At 38.2% G+C, this 20,663-nt stretch overlaps 1 protein-coding gene across 5 annotated transcripts in view; it reads right to left on the minus strand.

Annotated features, from left to right (window-relative positions):
- LOC120530354 (microtubule cross-linking factor 1) overlaps positions 1-20,663 on the minus strand; it is a 243,001-nt gene that overhangs the window by 80,964 nt on the left and 141,374 nt on the right. For all 5 annotated transcript variants that reach the window (XM_039754783.1, XM_039754786.1, XM_039754782.1 and 2 more), the window contains exons 4-5: positions 13,677-13,736; positions 6,444-7,796 (exon numbers count right to left, since the gene is read on the minus strand). In XM_039754783.1, coding sequence (XP_039610717.1) covers positions 6,444-7,796; positions 13,677-13,736 — 1,413 coding nt within the window. The remainder of the gene's footprint in view (positions 1-6,443; positions 7,797-13,676; positions 13,737-20,663) is intronic.

Genomic DNA, 20,663 nt, shown 5'->3' on the forward strand with positions numbered 1-20,663 from the left:
CTATAGCATGATCAGCCTGCTACTATAAGAGATACCCTTTCAGTCTCGGCTTCTAAATCCCAGTTGAAGACTTACCACTTTAGTCAAGCACACCCTGACTAGAGATGCTGATTAGCTCAGCATATTTTATTTCTGTTTGTTAGTTATTTGTGTAGAAACATAAGTGGTACAATATTGTTAAACTGTTACTAACCCTCCTCTATTCAGTTTCTTTTCTAAGCATCTGAATGAGACACTTGGTGCCACTACTCTACTGCCAGGCTGCTCATTTGGAAAAGTCATCTTGGATATAGGAGACTTGGAAGCATCAGATAAAAAGGTTCTCTCCTTAGATTGGATGACCATCACAGACTGCCCCAAAATGCCCAGAAGATGGTAGGTGGCTAGTTGGCCGAGGTCTCCAAGACTATGAATTTACTTTTGACTTTCTCTTTTACAGTTTTAGCCTTGTCCTTTGTCAACTGGTCACAGTTTATCAATTAATTAATGGACTGATATGGTTAGTTTTCATTTTTGTTTAACCAGCTTACGTCTTCATCATTGTATGTATTAAAAACTCTGCATTTTCATGTGTACCATTTCTGTATTGGGTGGCACGGTGAACGCATTGCTGCCTCACAAGGAGACAGGAAGGGGTCCTCCCTGCGTGGAATTTGCATGTTCTCCCCATGTTTATGTGGGTTTCCTCAGGGTGCTCCAGTTTCCTCCCACAGTCCAAAAATATGCAGGTTAGGTGAACTGGCGATACTAAATTGGCCTTAGTGTGTTTGTGTGTGTGTGTGTGTGTGTGTGTGTGTGTGTGTGTGTGTGTGTGCCTATGTGTGTTCTTCCTGTGATGAAATGGCACCCTGTCCAGGTTTTTTTCCTGCCTTGCACCCTATGCTAGCTGGGAATGGCTACAGCAGACCCCCCGTGACCCAAGGTGGATTAGAAAATGACTCTAAATTCTGTATTTAGTATAATCTATACCTGGATTTTGACTCAGGTTTGTTCACAGTGCTCTACGCCAGCACACATTAAAGAGGACTATACATAAAAAACGGATGTATTGTATTGTAGTATTAATAAATTAAGTAAGACACATTATTTTTATAAAAGAAATCTGACAAAAAATGTCTAGTAAAAGCTGACTTAATTAAATCCATGGATATTTATGGTGACCCAGGTTAGCTTCCCGGGTCCTCCCTGCGTGGAGTTTGCATGTTCTCCCTGTGTCTGCGTGGGTTTCCTCCGGGCGCTCCGGTTTCCAAAGACCAAAGTCCAAAGACATGCCGGTTAGGTGGATTGGCGATTCTAAATTGGCCCTAGTGTGTGCTTGGTGTGTTGGGGTGTTTGTGTGTGTCCTGCGGTGGGTTGCCACCTTGCCCAGGATTGGTTCCTGCCTTGTGCCCTGTGTTGGCTGGGATTGACTCCAGCAGACCCCCGTGACCCTGTGTTCGGATTCAGCGGGTTGGAAAATGGATGGATGGATGGATATTTATGGTTCAAAAAAAGTGTTGCCTCATTTGCCAACATGAATGTAGACAACACACCATCTCCAAGGAAGAAAAAGATGGTCAAAAGTAATCCTTTTATTATTATTATTACTTTTTGGGTACTGAAAATAAAGGGAACTTAATTCAGTTCCATGAAAAGCAAATACATTGGAAACCAGTTGTAAACCAAAACCTGTAAAGCATATCTTAATTTTTGCATTCTTTTTAATTTTTAATTTAATAATTGCTATTATTTTCTCAGATTAATGCTAAATGCTCTAGGCACTACTCTATTAGAAAATCTGACCAAATTACCTTACAAAACATGTGGGAACCTTATTAAAATACAAAGTGCAACTATTAAGAGGAAAATGCCTATAAAGAAAATAACATGCTGGATATTATTGATATTTACTGCCTGTATTACATGTCATTATAAATATATCAAAAAAGATATATTGTATTTTGAAGTTTCGCCTAAGTAAACTAAATATACATTTACTATTCTCTGTGTTTTTGTTTTTTATAATGTTAATGTTTTAATGTAAGGAAAAGGACTGGAAAATTTTCACAGAACTTTTTTATTGTCATTTATTTTATTGCTCAATGCAAACATATTTTTCATGCTATTTCTTACTAAAACTCGATTTCCTTGCCACTTTTCACAACAATTGTTTTTATTCCAAACACACATTGAACTTATAAACAAGTATTACGGATACTTTACTGTTTGAATTTCACTATTCTTATTTTTAAAAAAAAGAAAACACATTGTATTAGGGTAATATACAAGTTTTTAACTACTACAGTACAAAGACTTTGACTTTTGTATTTCATGTTAGTATCACTACATAGCATAATCTCCAAGAATTTTCATTCATTTAAATATAAGCATTATTTTTTGTATTTTTTTACAAGTCAAGTTTTAATGTAACACATAAACCAGGCAGATCAACAGAAATGCTGGCTATTTGCTAGGGCTCAGCCTTCGGGCAAAAGCAGGAGGGAGACAGAAGACATTAGAGTGCCAGGACAGCAGTTCAGCAGAGCTCCAGTAAAGGCCGTTTTTTACCATTGTCACACTAGTTGTTGCAGCAGTAAAAATAAATAGACCACAAATGGTGAAAATTGAACAAAGGGCTGTGTTTGTCAGCACCAAATACTCATGTGTGAAATGAACCGCAACAATAAAAAAAAATAACTTGTTCAGGAATACAACATCAAAATGCAATCCTATCCATGTATGTTTTAGCAAGCCAACTGGCTGAAAACCCATAATGACATTAAAGCAAAGCATTAAAACATAACCACTACACTACAGGTGATGCAGTCAAACCGTGTCACACTGGTCACACAGGCTGTAACGATATGGGTTTGTGTGATTGTGTTTTTTTGGTATATTCAGATGATTCACACAGAATCAAATACAAGGTGGCATTTACTTTAATTTGTTGTGAGAATTACTATTCACGGCAGATTGTGTTAATTTTTTTCTGCTTTTTGCTATGGTAAAGTGTTTGGTTTCTTCAACCGTCCATGCTAACGCTATGGTAGTCCCAAGAGTAACATAATTAAAAGAGAGTGTCATGCAAACAACATGTGGGTACGCAGCATAAAAGGGGGCACATGGTGCATACAAAATCTGATCAGTGGTTACAGCGCTGAAGTGAATTTAGATGGTTGAAAGGTGAGCACTCCCAGTGAAAAGTCCCAACAGATGAATAGTTCAATGAAAGGAGTTTTTTTTGGCTCAGTTGTCTAAAACCGTTGTTTTTTTGCTTAGGATAGAATGCAAGTTTGCATTTTGCTCAGGATACTCCAGACCCTCAGAAAATAGATGAGTGGAAACAGACCTGCAGTATATGTGCTACATAATGTTAATTTATCTTTGTTTTTGAGGTGCAGCAGGAACAGTTTCAATGTACATGATTGCAGGAGGTCAGAGCTTGTGCATGTCCATAATATATTTGTGGATTCCTTTAACTTACTCCTGCTTAAATTTCAGGTCCTTTGTTATGTACGTGACGTTCGTTGCTTCAAATTAAATGTATTCTAATTCTTTTTAAGCACAACAAAACATTTACTGGGTAGCAAACCAGTCAGAAATGGCAAAAGGAGAGCTCACGTTGAAGTTTGAACAAAGTCATTCATCGTTATACACATATCTTATGAATGAATGCGGTAGTTTACTTGTTGATTAAATGATGATAGGTGCAAATGTATTAAAAAGTAATGAAATCAAAATCAAGATACTGTACATGTTGCATCACGACTTCGGTGAGTTGCTACCACCCCTATTGGCTGTGTAGCCAAAATTTCACCATGTAGCCAAACTGTACCATTTATCCTCCTAAAATAATTTCCGTTTGAGATACAATAATAATAATAGTTATATCATAAAGCTTTGACAGAAAAAAATATTTACCTTTACACACAGATTATTTCAATGCATTGCTTAAATAGTGCTTTGCTCTCGTAGCCATTATTCTCAGAAGATTTTAATATTAAAGCAATGTAACAATATTGAGAAATATAAATGCATACTGTAATCTAAAAAATGATATTTCTTAGTCAATCCAAATTAATTGCAAATTTAAACTTACAAATCATAGATTTATACAAGATTGCATTCTGCTGTGTTGCTGCTGGATGTGTCATTCTGTTAGAGCTGCAGACATGCTGAACGCTGCTCTTGGGGGCCATTTACTTGTAATGAGTTTTAGAAAGCCTTTTTAAAAACACTAAGATAGCCAAGTGAATGTGTTCCATTTTCAAACCGTATATTTGCAAAGAAAAGAAACTGGTGGATTTATTACAGGAAGAAAAATGTGCACTTTTACCAGCTTTAGATTTAGATGTGGAAAAAACTGATATTAAGAGTCAAGATGTAAGAAGTAAATCCATACTGATCTGTTGTAAGCTATGTGCTGTATTTTGTTTTTTTTGAGTAACATACAGTGTTGCAGTAGTTAGTACTGCTGCCTCACAGCTTCAGTGTCCAGGGTTCGAATCTGGGCCAGGGCAATATCTTTGTGGAGTTTGCATGTTCTTGTCATATCTGTATGGATTTTTACTGGCTATTCCAGTTGTATCTCACATGTTAATCTCTACACTGGCCAGATGTGAATAAGTGTGTCTTACAACAGACGGGTAATCGTGGCCAACACTAGAGGTAGGCATGAAGCGGCTATTGCCCCCCTCACATAGTTTTGCTCTGGTCTATTAAGTATAAGCGATTCATATCGGTGATACACAAAAGACTAACCTCTTAGAAATCTGAATCTCCTCTCCAGTTTTTCTTTCATTTAAATCTTCTTGCTTTAAAGTAATTTCTGGTCTGTATATATTTATTTATGTACTGTACTTAACTATTTATTTATGTATTTAAAGAGCTTCTGTAAAAAAACATATCCTCCTGGGGATAAATAAAGTTCTATCTAACTTCTCAAAGTTATTTATACTCTTTCAGAAACTGACTACCAAATCTCTGGTTTGAAAAAAAATAACACACATGTTATACACACATTATATTATGCGTTTCCTAAAAATCAGTTGTTTAAAGTTGGGATGTCTGTTTAAAATTTATACAGCAATCACTCAGTGTTTCATTTATTCACAAAAACCACTAAAATAATTCCTTGCACATCCGAAACCATTCCATAGGGTTTTAGAACTCAACTCAAACAATTGAGTTGCACTTAGCTTATTTTATAGCCTCCAGGTCAAAGTTGTGTAGAACGGGGACTGCTGGTACATGTCTACAGTTAATTCATATTGATCACCAAGTACGGTTTAATATACAGAGTGAGTCAAAATTATGTTAACATTTGAATGGCGGAAACAATTTATTCACAAAACATACTTGGTATGTGCAAGATGATTTACAGGAATGTCTCAACCTGTTCGCCATCATGTTCAACACATGTATTATATGCGGCACATAAATTGTCCATAAAAATTGTATACTGTATAAGTGTATACATAGCAGTACTATTAGTGTTAACATAAACGTTTTATACAGGGTGAGTGAAAATTATCTATAACGGATTAATTAGTTTTTGTCTTGCTTACATTTTCCTCCTAGATACTTCAGTGACAACTACAAACAAAAAAAAAAACAACTCCCAATTCACAGCAGAGGTTACTAATAGTTAGATTAGAGAGAGAGAGAGAGAGAGAGAGAGAGAGAGGTTAGGTTAGGAGCACATGCTGATACAGCACATTGCCGCACACCAACACATGACAAACCAACTCAGGATCCCAGATTAGGACCCGAGTGCAGCCATGTGGCGGGTGACACCTCAGCACTACACTAGTTCAGATGGATTAGAACTAGTGTAACGTTATTTTATGGTGGCTGGAGCGTCAATTCTGCCACCAACCCCCAGGTTTTTCCCTGCACATTGGAGGGCCTACAAGCATATCTGGATGCAGATTAACGTCATACACAGGATGGAGCAATTGCAGGTTAAATGCCTTGCTCAAGGGCCCAACAAAGAAGATAAGGCATGGTATAATTCATCTATAAGCACAGGTTTTCACCACCAGTGTTTAATCTTTCACAATATTTTGCAAAAAGAAAAAGAAAAAAATAGACCAGTTTAAATGGTATGATAAAGTCATGGAAAAACCTAGTAATTGTGAAGCCTGTAATAAGGATATTCTCTGCTAAGATTATTTAAAAAGTAAAATGTTGCTTCCAAGTACACTAAAGAGCATATCACAGCAACAATGTGGGCTTAAAAAATACTAATTTGAAACAAGAAGCACACTTCATTTTCAGTCTGACAAAGCAACATACGTCATGAGAAAATAAAAAGGAGCAGCCATCAAACACAGGCATTTGTATAACCATTTTTAGAGAAAAAAAGAAAAAAGCAAGCCAAATGCTTTGTAGTTCAGTGTTCCAGCCAGTAGCTACAGTAGCAGTAGACCGTAAGTCGAGAGCAATGGAGAATTAGCACTTACCTGAAAGTCAGTGAGAAGGTCCTTCCCAATCGTTCCTATTGGAGAGTCTCGTGACATGGATGTGACACTGGATAGGAAACTGGCTGATTCTGTCAGATTAGGCATAGGAGACAGATCGTCTATTGGTTCTTTCAGCCCTTCTCCTATGTGGTCCATCTTCTCCATGAAGTGGTTCAACTCCGCTTTAAAGGCCTTCATTTGTGTATTGATGGCATCTAGAACCTGAGGCTCACTTTTTCCCTTGGCAAGATTCCCGTCACCCCTGTCGCCACTAGTTACAAGCAACTTGGCATCATAGATCAAACTGTCAGTGTCGACAATGAGACGGTCAACAGTCTTTCCCAGTCGTTCTGCTTCACGCTTCACATTGACTATAGTCTCGGTTTCTTCCTTTTTCCGCTGAGCCAAATCAATTGGGCTGAGGTCACTCACATCAGAAGGCTTTCCACTACCAAAGCCTGATGTTTTCTCAAAAAGATCATCAGAATCACTCTCTCCACCTATAGGGCCTTCCCTCTTAGGATGTATTTGTGCCAGTCGACCAGTCTCGTCCTCCTCACTCTCTTTCCGGCCAGCATCGCTTTCAGCATCACTGTCCCGAGGGCTGGCTGTTCGTGTCCCTAGGTGGGATGCTAAGTCGTACCGCTGCACATTAGAGATCAGGACACGATTTTCATACTGGAGTTTCATCACCTTACCACTCAGCTCATTGATCTGTAGACGAGCAGCTTTTAGCTCTTCTTGCAATAAGCCCCCTCCACTGCTGATGCAAAGGCTGGTGCTGGTTCCATTTGGCTTGACCATTCCATCTTCTACCCAACCAGCATCCTGACCTGAACCAAACTTGAAACGATTTAACTCACTGGTGAGCTGCTTATTGTGGTCCTCAATTTCTGAAATAGACCTCCTGAGTAACTCCGCTTCTTCCTCAACAAATTGCAAATGGCGTCTCAGTTCAGCAGCAGACTCCAGAGAATCCCCATAGGGAGAGGTGGGCAAACTGGAAAGGTGTTCCCTGCCCAGACAATCTTTTTCATACTGGCACCTAATATCCTCATTCTCAGCTTTCAGCCCCCTGTTCTCCACTTCCAACTCCACAATCTTTCTTCCCAGGATGTTGGCTTCCTCCTCTACCAACTTGAGTCGTAGTTTAAGCTCTGCCTCCCTGGTGCTAGGTGGTCCTCCACACTCTGTTGGTAAAGGGCTATCCACATCCCCATAGACAGATTTGTATTTTTGCAGCTCCTGTTCTAGCTCATCCTTTTCACGACCCAGCTTTGCCATCTTCTTGCGCATAAGAGCAGATTCTTCTTTGGCAAACTGTAGCTGGCATTTGAGATCTGCACTGTCTTCCTACAAAAAAAAGAGCACATTTAGCAAGAAAATTCTGGAAAACTAAATCAATATGTTCATATGTAAAGTGAAAAAATATTAAGTTCAATAAAACATTTAATAAAACTAACTCACACCGAGGAAGTTCAGAGTCAAAAACTGGCACATACAAAAACTCTAACAGACACGGAGTGAATGTGCAAACGTCATATTAAGTTTAGAAGCCAAATTTTAAACCTGGTCACTGGTGGCATGAGGCTGCAGTACGAACAGCAGCACCATCATACCACCCCTCTGATGCAACAAAAAGCCAATGAGCTTTATTTTCATTTCACCTTGTGGAAAATGTTATTGATAGCATACTTTATTGTCTTTTTTTTAGCATTCATTACTCTTTTCTTTGTTACTGCCTTCTTGTAGAAAAACCCATCAGAAATTATTCATGCAAGCCCTGTATGCCTGCTCTTCAAAAACAGTAAGACCCTACAAACATACTGTAATGCGCCTGCTAGTCAGGTACAGAAGAGCAGCAACAAAACTGCAGACACTTCAACCCATTAGCCCCAGATGATATCACTGGATGAATAAAACAAACATCAGGGTGTATGGAGTGTAAGATTTCAATTGTACAAAGACTTGGAGGAGGAGACATACCGGTGTAAAGACAGAACAGCAGGAGAGAACAGGCATGGCCAGCACAACCTGGGCACAAACAGAATGCTGGGATCCTACAGGGTTGTTAATATAGGGGCATCCAATATGGTCCTAACAGCAGGAGTTGGAGAGACTGTGGCTGCAGGAGAAGTAAATAAAAATGCCCTTGGGTCTTGTGGTGAAAAAATCCAGTGGCCTTTATTCTGGTACTTGACCCAATGGAGTCTAGAAATGGGATTGTCAGGATTGCTGAGCAGCTTGAATGTCGATACACCATAGCACAGCGGAGGTCACGTGGAGTAGCAGATTAGCTCCATAAGACAGCACATGAAGGAGCCAGCTATGGCTAATGTTAGCTGCCAGGGGTCTATGGAAATAGATTGTGATAAACCTGATGTTTTAATGGACTTATGTCAACTACTTGAGATTTAGTGCATTTGATTGCTAGAGGGTTAACCTGACTCCTACATGGTAGAAGAAGGCAAAGTAGTCAGGCAGACGAGTGCTTGACAGGTGAGAAAGACTTTGTTTAATAACTGATGGCTACTTTCATGGGTTGAAATGGAGATTCCTTGTGATTTGTGATTATCTGGGAGCAAAATCCCCATAAAGCAGACAACAGCAGGCTAGCTGAAGGACAGAAGAATGAGGCTGCAGTGCCATGTGCCTTTTGGAGAAGGGGCTCCTAAATGAAAATGGGGAAGTTTGATGGTTGCTATAAAGTGGTTAAATTCTCCATATTTATTTATTTTATTTATTTATTTACAGGACACCATTCTGCATCTTTAACTGTCACTGCCATTTTTTTCTTTGTGTGTGGGTGCTGCCCTCTTATTGACAGTTGCTAGGGCCATTGATACCATATGATGTGTTGCCATGACATCATTTCCTTTTCTTTAGTGCCCAAGCTTCAGCTTTCCAATTTTTTTTGTTTTCCAAATAAAGTCAAAATCAGCTTGTGAATACTAAATAGTATTTAAATATAGTTTTGGAAGGGAGGCTTGTAGTCTTTATTTTTACTTTAATTTTTATCTTACACTATTAGGCACTGGTTTTGACTTGGGCTATGCTTTTGCTTCTCATCTCTCAATTGTCTTTAAAAATGTTATTTTGGACTAGTCTTTTCCACTTGGTACTTAGAGACATACTTGACATGTTTCAAGGTCCTTGCCCTTGGTGTGCCTAACCAACTAGGCTGTCCAGTTGGTTGCAGTGCTGGAGGCTAGAGCGAGATGCTGTGGTTTTTCTAAATGTCCTAAAGGTGGGCGCACTCAAAATTGCATTGCATTGGAGTTCAACAGCAGAATTGTGAATACTCTTGGGATCTTTCCTGCTTAAGTGCACTCTTGTATTTTGATTTTGATCTGCAATATTTTATTAATTCTCGGGGGGTGGTTGGGGAATTGTCTTTTTGTCAGCCATTGTACAGTACCCCTTTTGCTTTTTTCAGATTAAGGGCCTTCAAGTACTTATCGGAACTTTCTCCACACTGTGCAGGAAGACATGGCCAAGGATGCTGTTCTAAGGTGCCTAACACCTTTAGTTTTCTTACTGCAGGTTTAATTTTCTAAGTCATTAACACAAGCTGTGGCTAAAAACACAGAGTTGGAGTCAGTGCTGATGACGAGAGGACGGGTACACCATTTTAAAGTGGACTAGCATTCCATGACCTCTTAAGTTGAAGAAAAATGTATACACTGTATATGCCACTCAGCAAAAATCCAAAAACAGAACATATTAAGGAGGAAGGAAAATAAGAAGAAAGTGCACAATAGTAGTGATGGATCCTGTCAATGAAAACGTATCTTGTCAGCACTAACTACGAAACACAAAGGACTGTCTATTGTTGGAGCGGAAAGATGCATGGTCCTCTTTAATTCTTTTTTCTCTGCATATTACAGTACAGTTATTTTTAGGTGATCACCAATTGGATTGTACTTCTTAATCAAAAAAGGCTGATGAAAATATTAAAATGTAACTTTGCATCAACTGACGAAGTTTTCTACAAAATCATGACTACATGGTAAATCCTGTAGTTTTTTAACCAAACTGCATTGCATGATGGGGCACTAACGTTTACATCTTAATTTCTTCAGTTACTCAAATGTGTAACATCATTTAAATATTCAAAAATGAAATGAAAAATTCCAATATCCCCAATCAGTGTTGTGCTACAACCTTGTGAGAGTTTTCAAATCAACATCTCAAAAGGATTCCAGGAATAGATTATTCTTACTTCTGCTAAATAACTGGTAGTATTATCAGTGAAAATGTTATGTTTCTGCCCAGTTAAAACACTGCCTTTTTCTTTTCAAATGCAAGCTATTCTGGAGATTATTTTTTTTACTGAGTATCACCCTGCCAGTCCATTAGGCAGATAAAGATTTGACCACCGAGCCAGCTCACCCCCAAATATAACTGAAGCACTCTCATTTGAAGGACAGGTGAGAACATTCCAGGATAAACTAAAATCACGCAGAGCCCTGTAGACATACAAATGAGCAATGCATCCCAATACGTTGATCAAGTGCTTCCATTCAGGCCACTGGTGAAACACACAGACAGAAACAACGCTCAGACTAAAACTAAAGATGGCATTAAATTGGCATTAAATTAGGGAATTGTGGCCTCCATATAATGTTCACTGATGAGGACAGGCCATGTTTAAAATCAATTGGCTTTCTCCTGCCCTAAGGTTATGTAGGCCAAATAGGTGTGATACTGGACCATTTTTTTCTTATTTTCCCTTTTTAGGTATGTTTGCATTAAATACAAAAGCACTTATTGTTATCATTATGTCTGACATGAAACAACTTGGCTCCCAGTGCAGAGAACTTTGATACACTTGGGTAATTTCATGCCAAATCATCACACTTTTGGACTTCATCATCACAGATTTCAACAAAACTCGCATGTTGATTTGGTCATATGAGTAACTCATGGAACTGAAATTGCACATATCTTGGCTCAATATTAAGGGAGATTTAAGCTAACAAAGTTTAAACTTATTGGGGAACGGATTATGATTTTGACTGGCTGTATCTCCCTAAATAGAAGTTGCATAGAAATTGTTCCCATATTGTTTTAAAGCTCTTTTCCAACTCTATATTTTGCGTATTACACTGAGAAAATATGCAAAAATACAAGAGAAACAAAAAATAGTGTTGCCTGTTCATTTCTTCATTCAGTATGGCCTTTAGCTTCAACCAAACTAGGAAAACAAACTTAAAAAATAATTAGGACAGAATGCAGAGCATCACAGGAGCAGCCACATTTTCTGTGTTTTTCTTATTTAACAAAATACCAAATCCTAGTAAATGTATAAGTTTGCTAAACATGAAAACAGCAAATTAATGTTCTCCTAATGCACTCAGCTAAATGTATATGTAGCAACCCACATTGAATACTTTCTTATTTTAATGTGAAATCTTCAAAGTTAAACTACTGAATTAGACAAAAGACTTTTTAAATGGGAAATTGAAAAGACATCATACAATTCAATAAAAGTTTTTTGGTTTCTTTTTTTTTTATACTGAATAATAAACAATAATAAATGATCTTGCCCACCAACTGTGCTAAAAGTCAAATGCGTCTGAATGGCAGATCTTGTTCCTGAAACTTACCACTTTATAGCATTCTGAATACCAATTATTTCTCTAAACCTGTCAAATACATGGATGAAATGGAAAAGAGACATGAAGAAAAGCTCTTGTATTTAAGACTGCACAATACTTAACCTTCTCTTAATTTCTGTGGTGTTTGCTCCATTAATTGTATCTAAATACTCTCAGTGACATGCAGCATAGACACTGGTGCAAATGATACAGAATGGCAAAATACACAAAATTCTGAAATTCTTCTAAATGTAATCGTTATACAACAACAATGTATTTCTTGTATAGCCCAAAATCACACAAGGAGTCCTTTAATGGGCTTTAACATGCCTTGTTTTTGACAGCCCTGCCACTCATCCCTTACTCTCTAAGAAAATAAGAAAAAAGGGAGAAAAAAATGGAAGAACTCTTGGGAAAAGCAGTTCAGAGGGAGACCCCCATCCGGGTAGATTGCGGCTTGCAATGGGTGTTAAAAAATGGGGTAAATACAGCACACAAAACAGAACACAAGTAATCCTCCTCACAGAGCTAGATGGCCAATCTATCATTGCCCCCTCAGAAACACAACAGTACAAACCACTTTGTTCTTGGACAGCGTTCTTCACCAAGTACAGGCATCATGACAACTCTCAAAGCAAAAGGCAAGAATTGATTATAGCACTCACTAAACATAGAACTATCATATATAAAAGATACAAATTTGTTAAAATACATTAAAAACAAAGTAGGAACTAACAAAAATACAAAACAACAATATCCTCCTATCAGCTAATTGCAGAACAACTGCCAGCTTGTAGAAAAGGAGTCAGACAAGCCAGACACAGTCAGAATAATGGAGACCTCGGCCAACAAGCCGCCTCCCCCCAAGAAGCCACCTCCCCCAGAGGCTAATTAAGCAAGTACATTATTCAGAACCAAGACTGACTCATTAATTTAGGAAGCTGTTGGCATAAAAAATCTGCTGCCATAGTGGTACCCTCAGATTGAGCTTGAGAAACCCTGCACTAGGCACCTATCCATGATGTCCTCTCCTCACCCTAGGCAGCATAAATGCCTTGTTGTATTGAGTAATTGACTTCTGCGTTCCTCACATGCGACTAAACTTACTTCTACCATCCTGAACTTTTTTCAGTGCTCAAAATGAAGTAAAATTTGGGCTTAGCATTTTAAGAAATTAAGGAATACATCAAGTAAGCTGATTTGTGTTTTCAATTAAATAAAATGAAGTCATGAATTTTAATTGTTAAATAAAATGAAGTAATGAATTTTAATTCTTTTTATACTACTACACTCCTTTCTCCAAAGATATCATCCTCACCCTGTCTGATAATGTCTGACCCTGACTGCGTCCTCACCTGAGCCTGATGTGTGTGCTGCCTTGTTTCTAGCTGAGCACATCTGTGTCAAGCAATACATTTTGCATAATCACATACACATTCAGACAATGCTGCTTGCAGCCTTCATTTACTTAAATGTATGCTCCGGTTAGCTTAAGTGCCCAAAAGAAGGTGAAGACCCGGCTGACAGCAGAAAGCGCTTGCAGACTCAGCAATGTTGGAAAGTACAGTTGGAGACGCCCTACCAAAACCCAGTTATTTACAATATCCAGGTGAGCAGGAAAATTCAACTTTACCTGAGCAGATATCTTTTTTTCCTTGTACATTTCTCTGCTTCCTCTTCTCTTCAAGGAACTCTGAAAAAGCAAATAACACTTTTTTCATTCTCAAGGTGGATAAAGCATAAAGGTCTGAACAGATTTTTTTTTTTCTCTTTAAACCGCTCTTAGTGGAAATAAAAGCTCTACAGACCACCAAAATGATGAGGATGAAACATCTCTGTAAAGACCTTCCATATAACTCTATAAAATGCATGTGGCAAGCCTACATTTCATTGTGTCTTTAGATCATCTTTTGACTTTAAACAAGTCTCCACAAGGGATGGCCTTTCACAAACCTTTATTTGTCATGGCAGTATTTTTTAGGACAGCAGTGATCTATATTTTTTCCAACCACTGAGAATTTGTCATGTTTGTGTTCAAGAGCAACAAATGAAAAGTTTTCCCACACTGTCTGTTACTCCTGTTAAGTGTATATTTTGGACTTGTCCCTCCCTCCACCATTAAAAACAGTGCCAACGTTTAAAAGGGCACAGTCATTGTACATTCTGGCATCATCCATATTTCAAAAGCTGCCCTAACTCAAGTCACAGAGGACTGCAGTAACTCAGAAGTAAACTTTAATTCTAAATGCTGAATGACAGATCATGAAATCAGAGTTAAGTCTCCTTACAGCACTGCTTGATTTGCTTATTTTAATTTGAAAAAATAAAAAATCAATATGCTTCCATTCTTGGTCAACATGAAGCATTTGATTTAGGTATGTTAAAAGTTCACTATGTAACCTGCTTCTTTTCTTAATTTTGTAAAATAAATAATGCAGACTATAAAGCACATACAATAACTGCCACACATGACTGAACTGCAGTCTGGCAGGGAATAGAAAGCAGAAATAGCTTCTCTGCCCCAGATAACGAAAGGCATGGGGTCACAGACAGCATTACTTGCATATGAAACAGTAAGGCATCCTCACAACGCAGCAAATGACAAATTCCAAAGAGAATCAGGGATCAAAAGCAATCCCAAGGCTTTTAATCTCCGGCAATAGTCTAATCTTATTACCATCAATGCACAAGCAGAGGACGTCCATCTTGCACATCTGGTAGAGAAGGCCTAGCAATATTAATTCTGTCTTCTGACAATTCAGGCAGGTTTCAATTTCAGATTTAAAGATTAAAAATAAAAAAATAAATAAACATGCAGTGGGTGATTCAGAAGCATCTATGAGCAAAATGTGTGTTTTATAATTGACATGGCAACCAAACAGGACAAAATGTACTTTATCAGTTTGACAACATTTTTTTTAAATAATTGATAGTTTAGAAGAGGACAGTAGCTATTATTTTACTCTACAAAATATTTTATTAGTAATTCAAATTTAACAACAGTCTGAACAAAATAAACTGCTCTTGCAGATATGTCAATCTCTCCCATAAGTTACAGAAGAACCTAAATCCATATTACGCATGCAAAATCATTTAAAAACTAGGAAATATATTCCAACTGTGCAAGCTCATCCTTGATGGTGGCATGGCACAGGACTGTTATTTTACAGTTGCAGAGTCCTGGGTTCAAATCCTGACCCAGTATATGTATAGTGGATACATTGTTATCTCTATTCTTCTCTACATTTGATTAAAACTTTTTCTTAACTATCAATAGAAACAACATGGGTAAGTAGAAGAAAAAAATTGCACATTTATTAGGTGGAGTATTGCTTAACTACTTTAAATATTATTAAGTATTTCAAGATACCAGGAACTAATAAGCAACATTCAGGGATATTTGGAGAATTTCACTCATGCACGCATGGTAAAATGTTTTATGGGGACTGATGAGAAGGCATGGGGTTGGCAAAGAGAGAAAGGATGAGGTTAGTCACAAACGTGCTATTCCTTTCTTCAGTGTAGAAAATCAAGCAGCCAGCAAGGAGACATCATCTTCACTTCTTCTGGTCACTCAAGATGAAAGACAGCACTGACCAGAAGATTTTGTTATTTTGTCAGATCGCATCCAAGTAAGATAAATCACTAACATGGAACAGCAGACACTATTTCTGTACACATTACAATTTTTGGTACTGACACCCTTGTCTTCTTGGCAGTTAAACAGTGTTATCATCTGGGACCCCAACTCTTAGATGCTTCTGTCTCTCTTATTTTTTACAAGGTGTACACACTGCACATTAAGCGACAGCTTTATTAGAAACAAAAACATTATATACAGGGAGGCGCAGGGAAATGGAAAATTTTCAATTGACATTCAGTGCACGAATGAACACATTTAGAAAATACATTTAAGGATGAAATGTATTGTACAGGATATGCAATTAATGATGGTAATCAATATTCACTTTATGTTTTGAAGAAAACATCATGAAGGTGTTGTCCATTTCTCCGTACAAATTCTGACAACCTGTTGTGGAAATTTAGGAGGGTCTAACTGCTGCCTGCAATACCTATGACATAGGTCAAGTAATGCCTACAACGTCAGTCATGAAATGCCCTTTGAGTCAGATAACTCTCCCACAATCCTAGTCTTAACCATAGTGTAACGAGGCCCTCATGGTAACCATAGTCTAATGCGATGGGTGTTATGTGACTGACGTTGAGGGCGCTTCGTGATGTTGGGGCATTAGAAGACTGACCTCATAGGTACTGCAGTCTACAATAACATGTCAAGAAGAATGCCAGCGATTTCATCCTCCTTTTTAGTTCAGCAGTGGTTGCAGGATGTGTGCAGTACACTTGGCTTTTAAGATGTCTCCACAGAAAAATAAAAATCACAAACAGTGAGATCTGGGGATCTCGAAGGCCATGGAATGTCACCGTTGTGTGAAATGATGTGCCTTCCAAACAGTGGAAATAGCTGCCATTGATTGGCGGACAGTATGCGAAGTGGCTCCACCTGGGGATTTCTTTTTTAAGGCTGAACCCATTTCTTCAAAATTACGCACCCATGTTGTAATCGCATATATGGTAATGATGCTGAAATTCCCTTTGCGCAGCAGTTACACGATCACCATTCTTATAAAAGGCTTTCACGCCGAATGTCGTTGCGCACCACTCCATTGCTCCATTATAACTATAAACGAGGTCGCATTGATCCCAAACAACTGCCAATGCCTCAGGGTAGCCAATACCTAGTTCAAAAACGTTCTGTTTCCCTGAGCCACCCTGTATAAAGCACCAAGAGTAAAATATTAATATTAAAAACTACAGAGATGCACAATTATCTGGAAAAGGACACACTGCACTTTACTATGCAAACACACACTTTTTAACAAATAGTCACCCTCCATTTTCTATGTGGCACTACAGAAAACTAAATCCCAGGACACTTTAAAAGTGCGGAGCTATAGGAAAGATGTTTACAGATGTGGACTAAATGCAGATTAAGTCACAGTCATCCAGTGAGATGATGACTGATCCATCAACTTTACACTGCAAAGTATACTTAGCTAGCCATAGCTAGTGAGCCACACACTGCTTTCAGCAGAATACTCCATTAAAAATGTGTCAGTGATTACTTTCAGACATGAGCTGAAGTGACCCTGATGCCCTTGCAATTTGCTTTTCTGACTACCCTCAGACTGGACTCACCTTTTATACTGTGATGGATGCAGATTGTGCAATCTGCAATTAAGGACAGCAATTCTAGGAAGAAACTGGAACTTGACCTTGCAAGAAACTAGATGTCTATTCTTGTTAAAAAAGCCTAAAGGTTTTCAAGGTACTCATGTTACTGAACTCTTCTAAGCTGCCAAGAAAATGTCTGTAGCATCCAGTTAAAAAAAGGTAACAGAATCAATCCCTGTGCCACAATTTGGCTAAGGCATACATTTCAAAGAAATAACAAACCAGATATGCTTCTCACCCTTAAATAGCAGTTTAGCTGTAAAAAAAATAATGATGATTTTGTGAATTAAGTGCTTATGCAGAGGTCACTTTAACCTCGGTATTCAGTCTCCTGAAGGCACAAAGATAGACGGCTGATTCAGGCACAAGGAAGAAACTTGTGAGCTCTTCAATATGACAAATGTTGAGCCACTGGTGTTATAAAGAAGCCATAAATTGCTTGGGACTAAATTCATGCATATAAAAACTGAACAGAAACACAACTGTTCTTCTCTGTTGATTTTAGCAAATTGGGAATTGGAGGTGCATGACAGAAGAGAAGTGTGATTGGCAGATGCCACACTGTCTCGATTTTTTGAGGTTGAAGTGTTCGGCAAAGAGGAAAACTAAGCTCTCTTATTACTTGCTGGCTACTGCAAAGTTAGGAAAAAGGGCGGACAGATGAGTTGATTTCATGGCTCATCAAACATTTAAGTAAGAATAGTTCAACTGACAGTCTTTCTCACCTGAAAAATGATCTATTTTACTGCTCAGTAAACACACTCGACACTTACATTTCCAAAGGACTCTGATGGAGGTCACTTGAAATATCTCACTTGATTAATATTACCCAAAAAAAAAGTTTAGTTTCTAACCTTTTTCTTAAACTGAACAATTGGGGAATCAGTAAATGCAAAAATGGCTCATATAAGAAGTTGTATTCTGAACAATCTGAAGCTGTGTGTTTGATGTATGTGCAGTTATTTTATACCTAAACTCATTACAGCATTCTGAAGGTCCATTCACATGGCTTTTGCTTCATGATGTCTGTGGCATATTGAAATTGCAAAGCTTAACTTTTCCATGTTTCCTCATTTTAGTATTGTGTTATCTTAATATGAAATATTTTATTGGGATTTTTTTATTTCAGTAGGAGGAAAAAAGAAAGAGAAACTGATTGTTGTTAGTCTTTTCTTTCAATCCACATGATACACAATGCAGAGGGAAAGCAGGAAACGGTCGGTTACACACAATCATTTTAAACCACAACCTTCAAAAGGTATATTAAAACCCAAGCGCTATTAAACATAATAGCATTATTGTTGTTATCATTGACCCTAATCAAAACTGGCATGGTTGGTTGGCTGGCACTTGTTTTGGTAGGCTGACTGAAGTTGATTGCTCTCCACAAAAGTCTTCCTCATTGTGTGGTATGTTATGTCGTTGCATTCTAAAAACATAGAAACCAAAAACATATCACTGGGCCACATCCAAAGTGTACTTAAAAGACGTAATTGGAGTGACATGGTAGGGCAATGTCCATTGCTGCTGCTTCACATTCCAAATTTCTGGCTATGTAGAGCCTGCACATTTTCCACAACACTATAACGGGTGTTACTTGGGGTTTTCCGGTTTTCCAGCAACTCAAAGACGTAACAAACCCGAGTTGAGCAAGCAGTAGGCTAAGGTGCATGAGTACGTGAGTGTTGACTATGTGTGAGATTGTGCCCTGTGAATGAGTGGTGCCCAGTCTGTGACTAGGTTTTTCCTTTTGCCCTAACACTGCCTGGATTGCCGCTGGACCCCTTCAGCCCTAAATAGACTTAGTCTCAAAATGGATGAGCAGCAAAGTGAATACTGATTTTTTTTTCCTTTAAAAAAATGGAGAGCCGCAGCCTTGCACAAATTGTGAAACCAGTAAATATACATAAGGGATACTCCGAGATCCCATTCCTGTATAAATACAAGCCCACATAATCAATATGGATGGTGCTTCAGAAATCAGAGCTAATAAAATTACATTCGAAAATGGCTATACTTGCTGACTGTATGCTACAGCAGAGCTTACAGAGACAGGCAGTGAAATGCATGTAGAACTCTATCTATGGCAACATTGTACTCTGCGACCTAAAATGATCTCTGCCAAGCACCAGTTTTAGACAAGCTCCTAGGGGCTTTCCTACTCTGATGCTAATTCTAACCCAAACACCATTCCCCTCATATTCACCTATTGCACAAATTCTTTTAAAGCCAAACAGCAAGCAAGACGCAGATGAAGCAGTGAACTTGAAGAGCAGGTCCTGCAGGCCACCCCCTGTGAAAATAGCCCAATCTTCAAAAAGACTGAATCATGTCCTTTATCATATGGGAACAATCTCTAAGGAGTCTGTGTGACATCTGACACGGATCATCGCCCTCAATGGCTCAAATCCAAAGCCTTCCACTTTCAGCTCTACTGTAAAACAGGAACAAAATTAGTTTGTCAAGCTAAAGGAATGTTCCAGTTGCACAGATGGAAACTATAGCTCTCTTTCAGTGTAAGGGCAGAGCCATCATTGAGCCTCTTAAAAACGAACCTCACCTAAACTGTTAAAATCACTTCAATGCACACAACAGGGTGTAGTTTTATTAAGGAGAAGGGTAAGTTTGATAATGTTTTGTACTATATGAATAATGTTCAAATTCATTTTGAGCTGATGAGACATTCATCATTGTCTTTTGTGATATGCTGCATATCGATTTCTGAAAAGTCAGGAAGTATTAAACATTAGTTTTCATAAAATCAAATAAATATACATATATTGTGGGTAACACTTTTAAATTGAGGCCCTGTGTAGATTAGGAGAAAGATCCTGTGTGGTTTTCAGCTAACAGACAAAAGGAATTTGAAATGTAAATTATACAATGCCACAATGCCTGTCATTCATGCCGGTTTTGAGAGTTCCTCATCCAAACTACAGGCTGAAGATGCAACACACCATGAGAAGGACAAAGGAGCAGCTTATTATGTGCTACAAACTTACCCCTCAATAAGAATTTTATACCCAACCATGAACAGTAACTACAGCCCAGGTAATTAACACACTTTTTATGCATGCAGAACTTGAATGGCCCTTCTGCATCCATTCATCAACTGATACCCACACATATATATATATATATGCACTACAAATTAGTCAGAGTAAAAAGTTAAGTAGATAAGTGACTCCAATAACGTGACAGACATAGCAGCTCTCAACCAATTTATAGAAGCGCATGGCACATAAATAATGACGACCTTTTAAATATATTGCATTTAAAATGTCAAACTGTGATTCGCTGCAGTAAAGTCATCCCACTAAGAGGTCACTACTGGACAAATTTATGAATATATAAAGAGCGTTTACTG

This window comes from Polypterus senegalus, chromosome 5 (assembly GCF_016835505.1).
Source record: "Polypterus senegalus isolate Bchr_013 chromosome 5, ASM1683550v1, whole genome shotgun sequence".
NCBI classification, from domain to species: domain Eukaryota; kingdom Metazoa; phylum Chordata; class Cladistia; order Polypteriformes; family Polypteridae; genus Polypterus; species Polypterus senegalus.